The following is a 16539-nucleotide window of genomic DNA, read 5'->3' on the forward strand; positions in this document are numbered from 1 at the left end:
TGTGGTTGTATGGAATTCTAAAGAGAATATCACCTCCAACCAAAAGACAGTGAGAGAGAAAATCCGAAACATTTAAGACTAGGTTCAAAAGCTCCCAGAAACCTTCTGCCTGCCTTTCCGTGTTTCCATCTGGTTAGGGGCTGTGAATCGGAATTCAGAATCTGTATTGCCCAGAGGGGACAGGCAGAAGCAGCGAAGAAATACCCAAATGCAATAAATAACACCCGGCTCAGGCCCCTGCCCCCGCCCCTCCCCCAGCTACCGCTGCTGGTCATTCCTGGATTTGAACTAAAGGACCTGAGGGAGGAATTCCACCCCCAAACCTCCCTGCACAACATCAAATGTGGGAACCCGGCTGCTGCTTCTGCACAGGATGGAGCCTCAGTCTTTTGCTTGATAGCATCATTTATGGCATGAACTAGAACGTAATGTGTTTACACAAACACGACAATTGTACATCAGCATCTTTACAATATTAAAGGAGTCATATACAAGTCTACAGGCATTATACACAGGGTAGTGCCAACGGGGGCACCCCACCCACCAGTTCTCTGCAGTTTCTCCACTTGGGAGGAGCCAGCACATGGGGAAGTGTGACAAGGCCGGGGGTGTCCATCTTTGGGCCTGTATGGGAGGCAGCAGGTTGGGCCCTCTCAGGGCCAGTCCTCACTGGAACCTAGGGTCAAGAGCACTAGATATACCTGTGTCCAGGTCTCACAGGCAGGCTAGCATAACGAGTTTAATGAAAACTCAAGTGTGCATATTAGTGTGGAAAAACTGGAGCTAGGGGTGGCTCCCTGAGCTGGGGACCCAGAGGATGCTGCTGACAGATGGGCTTCTTTGTAATGAGGCCCATTCCTGAGGTAAGGTGCAGCCCCATGGCTGGTCTGGATGGTGAGAGACTTCTCTAGGGACCCAGGTAAGTACATGCAGATGGGATTGGAAGCCCCTGGGCATGAGTAGGTCAGGTGACCTACCAAGTACAGCAGCAAAGGAGAGGGTCTAAGATAGGTCAAGAGCCACCCAGCCCCCATAGCCCTCCTCCCAACAGCCTGCCCCTTGGGGGCTCTGCTTCTGTAGCACTGTCCTTGCCGCATCTGTCCCCAGAGCCCCAGCTGGGCCTGAGCACCCTGCAGCTTATCCACCATGCAGGCTTGCTGCACGTCCAACTGAGCACCAGATAAAGAAGGCTTGGTCCTTGTCGGCCTCTTTGACTTGTGCAGTGACAGTTACTTCCATTTTTAAATACTGTAGAAAAATAAGCCATCTCTGAAGCAAGGAGACCTGTGAGAGTCTGCCGTGAGTGGAGAAGGATGATCGGCTGCTCCGGAGTGGCTGGGGATGCCTCTGCTAACCCTGCCTCGGCAGGTCCCTGAGCCTCAGAGGACACTGTACCGGGCTGGGGAGCCCAGGGGCTCGGAGAGTGGGCACTGGAGTTCCAGCCACAGCATCTCTAGGTCACCCCAACACTCCTTCAGTGGACACGCCTCCAGCATCCCACATTTCTGTTGCCATGACACCTGGGGCCCTGGTGCTCCCTGGGCGGAAGCCCTCCAGCCCCACCCTCAGTCTCATGCCCACTGCTAAGCACACAAAGGCAGGATTCCCCAGAACTGTTTCCAGGTCTCTGGGGGTGACCCAGGGTTGAGAGGCCTCAGATGAGCACTGAGGCAGCGCCTAGTCCAGGGGCTCCTGCTTTATCCGGACGGCAGTCGGGGTGGGCTGCGGTCGCCGCTCCTCCCGGCAAAGCACATACTCGCTGAACTGGGAAGAGTCCACACCACCCCCGCAGGACGCAGCCACGCTGAAACCCCTCTGGAACAGCCTCTCCAGGACCTATCAGGGAAGAAATAGGAGTCAATAGTACCCAGCTACAAGAGTTCGCCTGGCCTGGCAGGCAGTCAGGTATCTGCTAGAGCAAGCTACCTTCTCCTGCTAAGATCTTACTCCCTGACAAAGGTCCCAACTGTACTATCTGCTGGGTGCCACAACAGGAGGGACAGACACAGCTGGACCCAGGGAACCCTTGTGTGATCCCACCTGGGTGGGCTGCTCTACCCAGACTCTCTGCTGCTCTCTGGGGTGTACAGCCTTGCTTTAGAGAAGAAAAAAAGATCCTTTGGACCCTTCCCTTCTCTTGGGTGTAATCTGCCCCCTCTTTCCTCACACGCACATGGCCCCAGGCACCCTCTCCTGCCCCAATAATGGACAGCCCCTGCCCCCAGCCTCTGGGCAGCCACCTGCTTCCTGGAGCTGTGAGTCCCAGATGGTTTGAGGCCTGGGGGCTCATCAGCTCAAAGGAGCTCTGGGTGGAAAGAAAGAGAGGGCCGTCCTCTTGGTGTGTGAGTCTCTGCAGGCTCCACGTTCACGTGGCTCTCTGCCCCTGTGAGGTGGGTTTTAGTCACTGACATCTGTGTCCTGTAACTATCAAGTTCTGATGGCAACTTGCAGAATGTGTGCCTGGGAGGATCTTTTCCCGCAGAGCCTATTCTGCCCTCACTCCAAAATGCAAGTCTGCCCTTGGATCCAGAAAACAGACCCCCCGCCCCCCCTCCATTGGGGTCTCTCAATCCTTACACCCATCTGGGAAAAGCCAGTCCAGAAATGCTCTGGGCAGCTGCTGGGTGCCAGCTGGTTCCCAGGTCAGCAGGATGAGGAAGGGACTCCACCTCTGTCCCACCTCTCCTGGTGCTTGGGTTTAATTTGAATCCAGAGTCAGATTCTGGGTGTCAAATGACTGCACACTTGGTTGAAAATACTCTGGGCCATTTTTATAGAACATCCTTTTGGGGGGGGAAAAAAAAGTAGAGATCAATTTTTTTAAGTCCATCCCCCAGGCGCCATCATTTAATTATGAGCGGGTTATAAATTATGCATCGACACATTGTTGCCTTTTCTGTAAGATGGCACAGAGGGCTTCGCCATTTCAGGGACCGCCCCTCCTCGGTCTTGCTCTGCCGCCCCAGGGCTTCAGGAGGCAGCGGGAGGTGGGATGGCTGGCCGCAGCCCTCACCTGCACGGAGTTGAGCCGGCAGTAGCCGTTGAGCGGGAAGCGGATGACATGCGTGGGGTCCTGGTTCCAGCCGGCGTTGACCGAGTTGCACATGACGTCCCCAGTCTCAGGGAAGACCTCTTCGATGAGAGCCTTCTCTCCGCTGAGCGCGATGCGCTCCCCCAGGTCAGGCGTGACGCGCACCACCAGGCAGTCACAGGCCCGGCTGCGGCGACGCTGCTCCTGTTCCTGCTGCCAGCGCTCCAGCTCACGCACCATGGGCTGCAGCTGGTAGTACCGGGCCTCTTCATACAGCAGGCTGAAGTCCTGTGGACATGCGCAGAGGGGTCGGACAGGTGCACACAGGGTAGGGGGAGGCGGTCAGTCCTTTCCAAACCCAGGGGTCCTCCTCTTACAGCTCTGCAGGAACTGTGACCCAATACTCAGTGTGGATTGGGATGGTCGTCCTTATTGTACAGAAGGGCAAATGAGGGTCAGATGCTCTGCACAGGCACAGGGACTCTAGCTGCAGACTAGTGGGTACCTGTGCCAGACACCCCCCCACCCGGAACTTCTGGCCTTAGTAGTGGGCAACTTCATCCCCATGGGGCAGAGAAGCCTCATGAAAAGACCTGGAGACTACCTCACACTCAGGAGTAGGAGCCTATGTCTTTGCCTGAGGACCTGCTGCCTTCTTAGAATCCCATCCAGAGAAGACATCAGGCTAGACACAGGGTACCCCTCCCTCACCCACTCTGAAGGAAACCACATTCCAGCCGGGAGGTCAAAAGGTCATCTCCAGGAAGACCTGTATGGGTTGGACTTTCAGCTTCATCGCCTGCAGCCCCAAGACCTAACAGTCTCCGTTACTGACCTTCTCTGAGCTTCAGTTTCCCCATCATTAAAATGGGTATAAACACCCAGCTAAGAGAAGGCAAGTGAGAATTAAAGGAGGAAAAGTCTAACAAGTGCCTGGCACAGAGTATGATGAGGTGGCTGGAAAGGCGAAGCCCAGCCCCCACCAGGCCACTCGCTCCCAGGCTGGGCGAACTCACACAAATTACTTCTCTGATATTGTCCCTGTGCACCCATATCAACCCCAGCCCCGAGTGGCCCGGGCCCAGGATTCACACTACTCGTTGGGTTCAGGGTACAGGTGACTGGCAAGCTTGAGGACCCCTGGGGAAAGGCAAGGAAGCTCAACCCGGAAAAACAGGGCCCATGCCATGGCCTTTGGAACTGCCCCAAGGGAATCCCAAGTCTTAACCCTTCCTTTGAGCCTGCCATGGGTTAGGGACCCTTCCGGCCTCTTCACAAAGACTCCTCAGGGCTCCATCCTGGGCCTCTGCTCTCTTGGAGTTTAATGTGACATCCATAGGTCGAAGGACCTCACCTTTCCTCATAGCCCGAAATGTCTCTAGTTGACTCTCTCTACCAGCTCTTCCCAAAGGAACGAGGCAATACACGTCCTCAACCTGTTCAATGCTTGAGTTTGTACTCATCAACTCAGGACTCGAGCCACAAGCTGGGAGGCACCTGGCACAGTGTTGGAGGGGCTCAGCGCTAAGCCAACACAACCCCAGGTCAATTTGCAGCCTTTTCCTACATGTGTAAGTCTCCCCCTTGCTCTACTTATCCTACCTCTACCCTGGTCCCAGGCCTTCAGCAAATCTCTCTGGGGAAGTGGCCTCATCCTTAAGTGGCCTCCTTTTCCCACCCCACTCCCTCCCTGAACTTTACTCAAGAACCAGTGTGATCTTTCCAGCTGGTGAACTGCTTGCCCTTTTCCTACTCACAACCCCTCCACTGTATGCAGGGGAAGTGCCAAATGCTAAGCCACTCACCAAGATCCTGCCATCAGACAGCCCTTCCTGCCCTTCCTTTCCCAGTTCACAAGGCCCCAAGCGTGACCCCTGTCTCGACTGCTGGAATATATCAAGCCCTTTGCCACTTCCAGCCCCTCACCAAGGCCCTCCCATCTGACTACCTGGTTCCTCCTTCACCACCCACGAAACATCATTTCTTCCAAACCCACCTGGGCCAGGTTCCCTGTTTGCTCCTATAATACTGTTCTCTAAGCATTTTGCTCCATGAGATTCAAGTTCAATGTCTATCTTTCCACCAGACTGGAAGCTCATGGGTAGGGCTTATGGATTCCTTATGTGTCACCATATTTTCAGTTCAAGTTCAGTCACTGGCTTTCAGTAACTGGTATGGGTAAAGGACAAAAGAGACCCAAGGCTAATGGTTCTCTGGGTAGATAAAGGAAGGAAATAAGGGAAGGAAGGATTTTTGCTAACATGAGCTGGGGTGGATCAGGTCTGAGTTTCCTTCCTCCCATGACTCCTGGTGCTTTGGAAGGGCTTGGGGAGGATACGGTGAACCTGGACAGGTTCATCCTGAGACTTGGTGGCAACAGTTGTCTGTTTGGACCATCAGGGTTTTCCCTCTGGGAACTGCCAACAAGGTACAGATTTATGAACCTCTAACTCCTATAACTCCAGCACGCAGCAGCCCTTAAATCCAACAAACATTAAACCGGGGTAAGTGCCACAGCTTAATTGTTGTTACACCCCGATAAATAAGCTAAAAATGTGAGAAGACAAAATTAGTTTAGAAAAACTGATTTAGCCCTTGGCTTCATCGTTTAACTTTTTATGGTTGTCATGACAACCATGGGGTCCATTTATTAAGTCACAGCGTCCCCTGTGTAATGCCACAGCACAGGCCACACAAGGGGAATCACTGGCTGTGGACCTACCTTGAAGTCATCCGGGAGCAGCAGTTTTGATGTCCTCAGGAAGCTCAGGACATAGCGGAAAATCTCCCCATCCCGGTCGATGAAATAATGTTGCTTCAAACTGTCCAGAACAATGGGTTCAGTGCCATTGAAGAGGCGGCTTATTCTGGAAGCAATAGATAAAGCGGGATGTGGGAAGGAAGGGGCTGAATCCCCCTACCCTGACCCCACTCCTCAGGGCCCACCCTGTTGGGAGGGGTGAGGGACCATATGGGGCCATGCCAGGCCTGACAGCCATCTGCACATACCTGGGGCATCCAGGCCACCCTCATACAGGACAATGGTGCAGCTACAGAAACATGCCACAAGTTTCACCTACACCCATAAGCCACAGCCCCAGAAGGAAACACCCATCTGTACACATTAGCCCGCTGACACACTCTTACAGGCTTGGAAAACTACAGCAAGACACACCAATCAGGTGGTCACAGAGCTGGTACACAAATCCTCACCAGACAGACCCACCCAGAGAATGCACACTGACCACCTGATACCCTAGCCAACAGCCACAAACCTGGTGAACACATGGAAGCCAGCCAACACAGTCACTAGGGATCCATACCCTCCTCACCCAACCCAGGTCAATGAGCATCAGACACAGCACACTCAGGCAACAGGCATGGGGTCACACAGTCACTCCCCTTGTAACACACAAATCTCAGGCTGACCCAACACATCCAAGCCAAGACATACACCAACCAACCCAAGTCACTCTGAAACACAAAATCACAAATGCCCCATAGCTTCTTGCTTAGGAAGCCATGGAGGAAACAGAAGCAGGTGGAAGGGACAGCCTGTGTGCATGTGTACCCTGGCCCCCACACATACCATAGCATGTAAGCATGTGTCCATGACACAGCATGGGCATTCATATATGCCAGAGTGTGTGCACACCTGGCAGGGGTGAGAACCACCAGGTGCTGGCACCCTGTCCTTGTAAGAGTGGTGGCTCTAACAAACAGGACATGTAACAGGCTTTGGGGAACCCCTGATGACTGTCCCTGTCCACTCCAGGGAGGAAGAACCAGTCTCAGAGCTAGAGCTGGTGCCTCCCCAACAGGTTCTGCTTTGGCTGACTACCCAGCAGACCCCAGGCTAAGCTATGGAAACTCGGGAGCCCAAGGATGATTGGGGCAGGCAAGAACTTGGCTCAGGAAGAAGAGGGAGGCTAGCAGCATCTCCCCGCAATGAGACCACATAGTCAGGCCCCTCTAGATCCTGCCACAGCAACAGCTTGTTTGCAAGTCTGGAGAAGGGTGGCTCAACCTGCGACTACCAGCCTAGCTTGTACAGCTGGGACCTGCATCAGCCTATACTTCTCCAGGGATGCTCCTCTGTTCCCACAATAGCCCACTTCGCTGTCCATTCACAACCTCTCCCAAGGCCCTGCCTATCACTGCCAGGAATACTAGCTAGGCAAAAGCTGAGCAGCTTAGAGTCCCCAAGCACCTCTCAGGGCCTCCCATCCATACCACTGTATGCTGTAGTGGCCTGGTGTCAGCCAAGAGGTTCCATCCACATACAGGATAGCTATGCAGTTTCTTGCTCTCATTGTAGGTATATGGTAAGCCTCTGCCCCAGTGGGGAAGCATAAAAGAGCAAGACCACCTCGTGGATGGGCGTGAGTGGGTCAGAGGCCACAGAGAGGGCTATGGAGGGCTGAGCCTGTGGAACCAGAGCTTCAGCCACCCAGATAATACTCTTCTCAGGGCTGCAAAGGCTACTGAGCCCAAAACCTGTGATAGTGGTCCTGGGGGACACAGCGCATGCTGGAAAACCTTATGAGTTTCACGACTCATTGCAGCATTCAAAGTGCCCAGTGGCCTGGAGCTTGGACATTGAGTTGTCAAGAGTTGAGGGCCACTAGCATCCCTGGAGACATGTGACTCAGCCAGGCTGCCAGGTGCATGGACAGTGGTCTGCAGACAGCTGAAGGTCCTCAAAAGGCATGAGCAGGAAGAGGTAAGAGCCACATCTACAGGTGAGTCAGCAAATCCAAAGCCTCGGTCTCCCTGGGAATGTTCCACACCCTCGCGGCTGAGCTCAGCTGCTGGATACAGCAAGCAATGTGCTGGGCCTGGCTGAGATCCAAATCCCTCTGACATCAGGGCTGGCTGAGGCTGTAGATCGTCCTGTTGGTCTAGAGGACTCCTAATCCACCCACGTTCCGGGGCTGGCTAGGTTCTATGTTGGTGTATTGATCCAAGGCTGGGAAGTTCTCAACCTGCCTTATTTGAGGGCTGGCTGGTTCTAGATCTTTCCACACTTCAGCGTCTATTCTGGGACCAATCGGCAGCAGCGCATCTCATAGCACAAAGACCTTTCATGCCCTGGGCATCCGAGCCTACCAAGGATGCATGCAGGCTGAGGGAGGGTCAGGACCATCACCATGAAAGAACCCTCTGCCACTTGCAGGGTCTTAAGAGTGAGCTCCCACCATGACCTCCTGGTTCTGTTGGTGGCTCCATGTGTCCCTATGGAAACCAGCCCCAGGCCGCCCTGAGGGAGGTTGCAGGGTGTGGGAGCCAACTTGCGAAGTCCTCCACGGAGAAAGCTGGTAAGTTCACACTGTGGCAGCTGGGACCCTCTGGGGCAGAAAAGAGACTGTCCCACCCCCACCCCCCCTAGTGCACAGAGGAAGCATCATACTATCTTCATTTGCTTTTTTATTCCCTTTTTAAAAAAGCTTTGGCTCCAAGTTCCTAGATGTTTCAGCACAAGGTTTTATTTGTCCCAAAGCTCCTGGCCAACTCCATTTGTAGTTCTCCACAATCAGATGGACACCAGCAGACAAGTGACATCCAGCAGGCAGGACACAGGGGAGAAGCAGACCTAGGAAGTCTACCCAGCCCCAGGCAGCTGTGTCTCTGGGTAAGGACCAATGACTTCTCCTGGGAGGACCAGGGGAGACACCCAGCACCAGGCCCTCCGACACCCAGGCCACCCTGACCCATCAGAACCAGAATCCTGAGCACAGTGCTGTGGGCACAGGGAACCCTGGCTCTCACAGCTCTGCCCAGGGCATGATATTTCTGATATCCAGAAACTCCCATTAAGAATTAGCACTCTTAATTCTCCATGTGCAGGTGACCATCAATGATACTGGGGAAGGGATAGATCTTCATTCCAAAATTGTTGAAAAACAAGTTTTAAGTTGTAAAATTAAATTTACAGAGCTGGTACACATATCCTCACCAGACAGAGGCCTCACGCCAGTTCCCTGGCTATCCTGCAGGTCTCAAAAGCCCCTGGCCTCTAGGCCAAAGCTTCAGTCCTGGGGATCAGCTCTACTTCAAACCAGAAGCCATCCGGGCAGAACAACACACTCATCTTGACCCCAGTCCTGGGAAAGAACGCTGACTGCTACCCCCTCTGGGCACATCCTGCCAATCAAGAGTCCCACATGCCAGATCATGGGGCCACAGGAGCCTCAGCTCCCCAGTCAGAGAGGAAGGATGAACCACACTGTGCATCTGGGAAGGGAAGGCCACCCCTGCCCTCCCTGTTCCCAGGCAGCAGTGGGGAGACCTTTCCCCAAGGTCTGATCTGTGATGGCTCCAGAAAGCCAAACGTCTGACTTCTGGAAACACTCTTCCAAGAGGGTTATAGGCAAAGCTTTTATGAATTTCACTCACAAACATCGTCCGCCGATTAAGGAATGATCTATTTCATACAACTCGGGAATGCCGCAGAAGGCAAAACTCAAATTAAATAAGCAGAATCCATCTCCTACCCAAGACAGGGCTCTGCAAGTCAGCACGTAGGCCTATGCCACTGACCTGGCCTCATGGCTCCCGGTCTCCCAAAGCCCCAAGTCCATAAGGGCCCCATGCCTAGTCTCTGCCAGGCTGAGGGCATGAAGCCCCAACCACCATCTATTCCCCATACTCCCCAAATTCTGAACTGGACACAGCATTCATCTCCAGTGTTCCCTCAAGGGGGCATTTCTGCCCTCCTTAAGGGGCTATTCCGCCTGGCCCTCAATAAGCTCCCAAAGCAGCCACTCCACACCCTGTAATCCTCCCTGCTCTAAGCAACCACACCCGTGATGAGGCAGCCTGACACCCAAGCTCCCCAGAGATGATCCCTCGATATCTAGGGAATTAATTAACTCTTCTTCTTATTTTAAATGTATAAAATCAGGGTGATGCCCCGAAGCCGTGGCCCTCCCACTGCTCAGCCCTCAGTAGCCCCAGAGAACTGTGGCTGCCACTGTTCCAGGAGCAAACAGCAAGCAGCATGACATGTCACCTCCAGGGGATGTTCACAGAGATGCAGCCCACCTCTGGTGGGTCCGGCTGCTGTGCCAATGGGGAAACCAGGTCCACCCAGGGAGGGAAATACCCAAGAGGCAAGAGCAGGGGTGTCAGAGATACCCTTAGGTAGAGTCAGGACAACCCGAGCGTCAGCAGCGTAGGAGGCTGTACCAAAGCAGTATGGGAGGAACCTGCAAGCCCCCGCCAGAGGCCTGGTCACAGACACTTTATCCACCATGGGGCTGCGAGGTCCATGATCAGTCATTGCCTCAAATATTCCTGAACGTCCTAGAATTCCTAGTCAGTCACTGTGACATCCAGCTCCAAGGGAAGCCTGATGCTACCTAGCTAGCCCTCAGGGTCCAACAGTGGCCACCCAAACACACAAAAAGGGCAGGCTGCAGCTCTTCCTCCTTATGCACTTTCCCAAAGGCCAAAATGAGAAATTGGATCAAATACCTCTGCACACAGGACCCCAAGATGTACTTAGCGTCCCTTGCTCACAAATGAGGGAGACCTCAGTCCCCCTCAAGAGGAACCTGAAAGTGCATAAGACTTCCCAGCCAGCTGCTGGTCAGGCTCAGCTGAGGCAGGCTCTGAACAAGTCAAGTCTCTTGTTACTAGGTCAGGCAACCTCACACAACCAATGCCACCAGTACAGGGTCACAAACTCCGGTTCAAAGCAGTCTTCGACAAGCAGACTATGTCTTCCGAACCCTCCTCCCTGTGTCTGCATGAGGCAGTGCACCCTGAAGAGCCCTGTAGGGGGCCACCAGGGTAGACAGGGCTTTGCCATTACAAGCTACAAATGCCACCTCTTATCACTACATGCCTGGCATTTTGAGGGGTTCTCTCTTACCTGGAGTCAGGGTACTTGGTCAGTGTGGCCAGGCTGCTGGTGTACATATGGCCGCCCACATCGATGTGCACAGGTGCGTTGGACTTGGTAAGCTGAGCTGGCAGTGGGATCCCCTGGGCAGCCAGGGGAGACACAGGCGACCGGGTGAGAGACAGCCGGGACATGTTTCCTCCCTCCTAGAGACAGAAACAAGGTGAAAACCAAGAGTTTCTAAGTGACACCGCCATGTACTCCCTTTATTGCAAGTGTGATCACAGATCTAATCAGATCACTTCTGCTTGTGCCTGATCACATATTCCGCTGACAAATTACGGCCACCACTGTAATTAAGTGTATTTGCATCATTTTCTTCAAAGTACCAGAGGGAAAAAGAAAGATGCTTATTAGCAATAAGAAATCAAGAAAAAAAATTTTCAAGGTGTCAGCCTCCAGGGGCATAAAACAAACTGCAAAATTCTAATTAAAGGTCGCGGGCTTATGTGTTAGATGTGAAATATCCCTTGACAAACGAATCACCAATTTGTGAATTGGGATTCAGGGGTTTTTGCAAGTTTGTCTCAGTAACGAGACACCTCTAAATTAGTGACTTCCTCAGCACCTAAGGCGTTGAGTTTTATACATGTAGTAAATTTCACATCAAATTAAGAGCATTTTTGTTTCAAAAAATACATAATTGTACAGCCAGTCAACAGCCATCTCTGGAGTGCCAGGGCCCCGGGGAAGGGCAGTCAGTGAGCAGGCACCCTGAAAAAAGGCAAAGAGGGGGCCACCAGAATGGACCCAGCCTACCCTACAGGCTCACCGCGGTGCCGGTACTGCCGTGTGCGTGAAGCGAGGACCCACTCGGCCGCTCCTTCCGGTGAGGCATCTAGGCTTCCATGGCTGCCCAGAGTATCTGTGGGAAGCGGCGACAAAACCAGAGTCATGGGCACCCAATCTCCCCTGGAGTCAGAGATGCTTAGCGTCATCCTTTCTGCATGCTCTCTGGGACCCCACACATGCCAGGCAGCCCCCCATATTCCACCTGCCACTATCCTCTCTTCACACCCATAAGCAGGCCCCCTGGGCATAGCAGATTACACACACACACACACACACACACACGCACACACACACACACTCACACATGTGTTTTCTGGGCAGCTCCATGTCTGCTAATTCAGCTAATGACAGTACTGAAACATATGCTCACCATTATTGCCCCGAAATGTTTCAGAACAAATCTGATTTTCCTGGTATTTTGGTTTAGAGCCATGTTACCAAGCGTGTCTCCTCTTGCATCCGCAGGGAACCTTGTGGACGGCAGCACAGGAAGGATCCCCCACCCTCCATGGGCCAGAGAGCCCAGGAGCTCTCTCCACTGTGTTAAGATGCAGTTTGCAACTGGCTGGACCCAGGGAAGCCTCTTTTAACCGAAGGCAGGATACAGGGATAAGGGAAAGTGGCTTGGGAAGCCACCTCTCCCCTATGGCTCCCAATAGCAGAGAAAACCTGTCTTTGTTTGCTAATCTGCACCTCCCAGTTTCTCAGCAGCCCCCCACTATGGTGTTGTCTATGCCTAATGTATTCCAGACCCCCTCAGGATCACATGCCCCTGAGGCATTAGAGAACTGGCCAGACAGCAATCAGCAAATGGACCCTTTTTCTGCCTCCTCCCCAGAGCTACTAAGCCACTTTTCTCTGTGCCATAGCCACCTGAAATAAGATTGTCCCTCAGTCCCAAGAAGCCACCCCCAGGGCTCTTTGCAGGCTCCATGCAGGAGAGGTGGAGAAGGGCAGGTTTCTGCAGCTCCTTCCACTGACTTGGGGCTGTCTCAAAGGGGGAGAAGGGAGCTTTGCATGGTGAACAGACACACACACACACACACACACACACACACAAATACACACACACACACACACACACACACTCACACTCACAGAGCTTCCACACACCTAACCTGCACTTCTCTTTCACAGGTTTAACCCTTAGAGAGAAACCAAATAAAATCCTGGGGACCCAAGGGGTTGTTTTTCCCTGTTAAACTCTGGCTTCTAAATGTGTGCCTTGAAACTCAACACTGAATTTTAAAACATGGACCAAGGTCCAATGAGAATCACATTCTGCAAATTTATGTAAGGTTGCTCTCCTGTGATTAGTTCTGCCCTGAGTGCCCTGGCAAATTCCCTGACCTGAAACTGTTTGGGGTGGGGGTAGAGGGTTATACCCTCACTGGGGAGCTGGCTGCCCCATCTGCTACTTTTGGCATTCCTGAGTTCCTGAAAGCTTAAAAAAGAAAACCAGGTCACTTATCTCAAGGAAGTTCTGAGAAACCAAAACAGACCTCAGGAATGAATTATCCTGCCCTAGGAGGCTCTGCTGGGGGAGGAGTCAGAAGGGAAGACACCGCTGAGGATAAACTGAAGGGGAAGGAATTCCAACTGAAATTCTATCCAAGCGGACTGCACAACATCTCCCTACCACCAAGACACAACTCAAAAGTGACAGGTAACACTAAGCACCCATCACCTGAACTGCTCCATCCTGTTCTCACGCAGCCTCTTTCCCATCAAAAGCACAATCTGATGTTCAGGGCAAATGAGAAACTCACCATTGGAAGCCCCAGGCGTTACGCCTTGACCCGAATCTCCAGTGCTCCCTCGGACAAACGCATCTGTGCTGGACAACGACCCTTTTCCCGAGACCACTGCTGAGGTCAGAAGCATAAAAGTGGTTGCAGTTAAGAGACACAAGTTCACTCCACCAACACCAGCATCAAAACCACGACTCAATCCCAGTTCTCCCCGCTGTCCTAAGACTCAAGGCCGAACAGCCTGTTGCAGGGAGCTCAGCAGCAATGCACGGGAGGGCCCGCAGGTTTGCAAACTGGCCCAGTATGGGCCCGCTTCTCCAAGCTGCGGCGGGAGACCCGGGTCCCGCGCCCGCCCGCAGCTGAGCCCCGCCCGCCCGAGCAGAGGGAAGTGAGCAGAATGCCACGCTCATTTACACACAAAATGATTTTGTGTCCCATTGTGCTCGCAGTTGTTCAGCTCTCTGGGGGTGATTAAACTGGCTGAGCTGCGGCAGCTTGAGACGATTTCACTAAATCGCTTCTTCGTGAAGTCGCTTCTTTGCTAAGCTGTTATTTTAACCATAAAAGGTAAACAGAAGGCGCCTCGCAAGCTCCCTTCAGCTCCACGCCCTGGGCGCTGGCCCCGGGCGCTAGTGCCAGTGGCCTACAGAATTGTCCAGTGGGTAGACCGGGTGGAAGGCTGGCGGGCCACCTGGTGCTCGCCAGCCCAGCCGCCCAACCGGCCAGTATGAACTTCGGGGCGACGGGAGCCGGCTGGGCTAAAGCTCCCGGCGCCGCGGGGCGGGGTGGCCTCGGCACCCGAAGGGCCAGGCTGGGAAGGGAGGGGTGTGCGGCGGGGGCGGGGACAAAGTTAAATCAAGAGGCAGACTCTTCGAGACCACAGATGGGAAGCTCGCCTAATTAAGGACGTAAAAGCGCTTTTGTTCTCAAAGTTTATTGTTGCTGGGATTAAAAAAAATTAATTGAAACTAATGCTGTTATTCACTCGTGCAGTTAAATTCCTTCATGCACATTTGAGACATGGAGTGAAAACTTGAAGCTTTATCTTTCTGCAGTCGGGGTCTTCGGGAAGACAGAAAGGCGCTGCTACGGAGGCGGGAGTGTGGGGATGTTTGCGGGTGTGTGCCCAGCCTGCGAGTCCAGGTCAGGAAGGTGCTGGTGGGCAGAAAGGACCTGGAGGTAGCGGTCGGGTCTCAGCGCGGCCCTGGCCGGGTCCCACACCCCGCGCGCCTGGAACGACCACCAGCGCACTAACCCCTCCCGCCTGGTTTCGGACTCCCGGGGTGGGTGTCAGAGGACGCACATCCGTCCCGTTAGAGACTTTTTCTTTCTCTGATTTGAGCGCCAAGCTAGGGCCTGTGCGCCTCGAAGCCCCAGCTGCAAGAGCCGGTTTCTGACCCCGGAAAGTCGCCGGTTCTGCAGGGCATTCGGCCCTGCTCTGGGACCAGAGTGTGAGGACCTGCAAGCGCGCACACGCGCGCACGCACACGCACACACACACACACACACATACACACCGTGCGGCAGGAAGCTCGGATCCCGCCCGCGTGGGGAGGGTCCACCCGCGGCCAGGACCAGCCCACGTGGGCAACCCCCCCTCGCGCCAGGCCTTTGTGCTGGGCGCCCCCGCGCCGCCAGCCCCCGCCGCCCAGCAGAGGGACAAAGCAGCTACCCCCGCCCACGTCCGGACCCTGCCCGGGAGACTTTCTCGGTATCGCACCCACTTTGGGGACAGGGGTGCACGGCGCTGAGGCGGTGGCCTCCCGCGCTGGGCTTACCTCAGAGCCGGAGCGACGGATTGGGCTCGGACGCAGCCCCCGCCCCCCGCAGCCGCCGGTTTCGGGCGCCCGGCGCAGCCTCGCCGCCTATGCTCGCTGCGCGGGTCGCTCCGGTCTCGTCCTGGAGTTACTTTCTCCCTCGCCCCCAACCCTCCCCCCACCCACCCCTCCCGCCCCGGCCCCCGCTTCGCGCGGCCCCTCGCGGCGCGCCGCGCCGGGGCCTCCCCTCCCCGCCCTCCCCTCGCCTCCTCCCCTCTTCGCGGCCGCCGCCGCCGCCGCCGCCTCCTCTTCGCGCCGCTCTCCGGCTGCCCTCCCGCCGCTCCCACCTCCTCTCCTCCCTCCTCTCTCTCCAGCGGCCTCCCCCGATTGCTGGAGAGAAAATCAGCCCCCCACCCCAGCCCGTAGCCCGCGCCTTGTCGCGGCCCAGCCGGGACGCAGAGGGCAGCGATCCGGCTCCAAATTACCCTGAGCGGCGAGCGCGAGCGGGCGCGCGCGGCGACTCCTGGCTCGGGGCTCGGTTGCGCCTCGGGGCAGAGGATTAGAGTCGCAATTAGCTCCGCGCGCCCGCGCCTGCCGCGCTCGGCGACAAAAATGCGCTGTTTCCCCTCCTTTCGCCCAGCGATCCCCACCCGCCTCTCCCCGAGCCGTTGCCTTCCCGCCGGGGCCTCCGCCAGGACCCTCCCGGGAGCGGTGCGCCCAGGCCCCCGCGCCCTCCGCGGCCCAGCCCCCCGCCCCCCGCCGGCCGGCCACGCGGCGCCCGGGCCTCCTCCGGGCTCGGGGAGGGGGCGGGGGAGAAGCTGATTTTAATCATTGTCATTTCATCTGATGTAATATTTCCCCGGGCGCTTTCAGCTGGGCATAAATTTTCGGCTCCCAAATAAGTAACACAGGGCACGTTTCTCACATTTCTTGACTCCTCGGTTACAAAGAGGAGAGCAGCCGCCGCCGCGGCGCCCGGGGCTGGGGGCGGGACTTGGGAAGAAACTGGGCTGCGAGTCGGCCGGGGCTGGAACGGAGCCGGGGGCCAGGGCCGCCCCTCCCCCTTCCCGGCCTCCTTCCCCGGGTCTCTGCCCCTGCTGCCCCTCTCCCGGGGAGCAGCGCCGCCAGTGACGTTTGCGGACACGCGGGCGGCCACCGCGGGGGAGGGGCGCGCGGGGGGCACCCGGCCGGCAGCCGCCGGCTAGACGCGCCATTTCCTTTACGCGCGCAGCGCGGTGGAGACGGTGGCGGCCAATGCTCCCCGCGGCGCTAGGGCCTGCGCCCATGACCCCACTATCCGGT

At 55.5% G+C, this 16539-nt stretch overlaps 1 protein-coding gene across 2 annotated transcripts; it reads right to left on the bottom strand.

Moving 5' to 3' along the window:
• Positions 1 to 342: 342 nt before the first annotated feature.
• Kctd15 (potassium channel tetramerization domain containing 15) lies at positions 343 to 15366 on the bottom strand. Of its 2 annotated transcripts, none has more exons than XM_076838778.2 (7): positions 15259 to 15366; positions 13499 to 13594; positions 11710 to 11802; positions 10908 to 11083; positions 5754 to 5898; positions 3014 to 3319; positions 343 to 1836 (listed from the first exon to the last, which is right to left on the bottom strand). In XM_076838778.2, the coding sequence occupies exons 3-7, from the start codon at positions 11773 to 11775 to the stop codon at positions 1678 to 1680; spliced, it is 852 nt and encodes a 283-aa protein (XP_076694893.2). In that variant the 5' UTR covers positions 11776 to 11802; positions 13499 to 13594; positions 15259 to 15366; the 3' UTR covers positions 343 to 1677. The 2 variants fall into 2 exon arrangements, with proteins under 2 accessions (XP_076694893.2, XP_076694892.2); XM_076838777.2 differs by having other exon boundaries at positions 13499 to 13597.
• Positions 15367 to 16539: the final 1173 nt, after the last annotated feature.

The sequence above is a fragment of the Callospermophilus lateralis genome, chromosome 18 (assembly GCF_048772815.1).
Source record: "Callospermophilus lateralis isolate mCalLat2 chromosome 18, mCalLat2.hap1, whole genome shotgun sequence".
NCBI classification, from domain to species: Eukaryota; Metazoa; Chordata; class Mammalia; order Rodentia; family Sciuridae; genus Callospermophilus; species Callospermophilus lateralis.

Excerpts from the sequence above, each read along its gene's own strand:
- Kctd15 (XM_076838778.2), bottom strand. The coding sequence starts at position 11,775 with ATGCCTCACCGGAAGGAGCGGCCGAGTGGGTCCTCGCTTCACGCACAC. Across the intron at positions 3,320-5,753 it reads TGCTCCCGGATGACTTCAAG|GACTTCAGCCTGCTGTATGA; the intron begins GTAGGTCCACAG and ends GCATGTCCACAG. Across the intron at positions 1,837-3,013 it reads GCCGGCTCAACTCCGTGCAG|GTCCTGGAGAGGCTGTTCCA; the intron begins GTGAGGGCTGCG and ends CTTCCCTGATAG.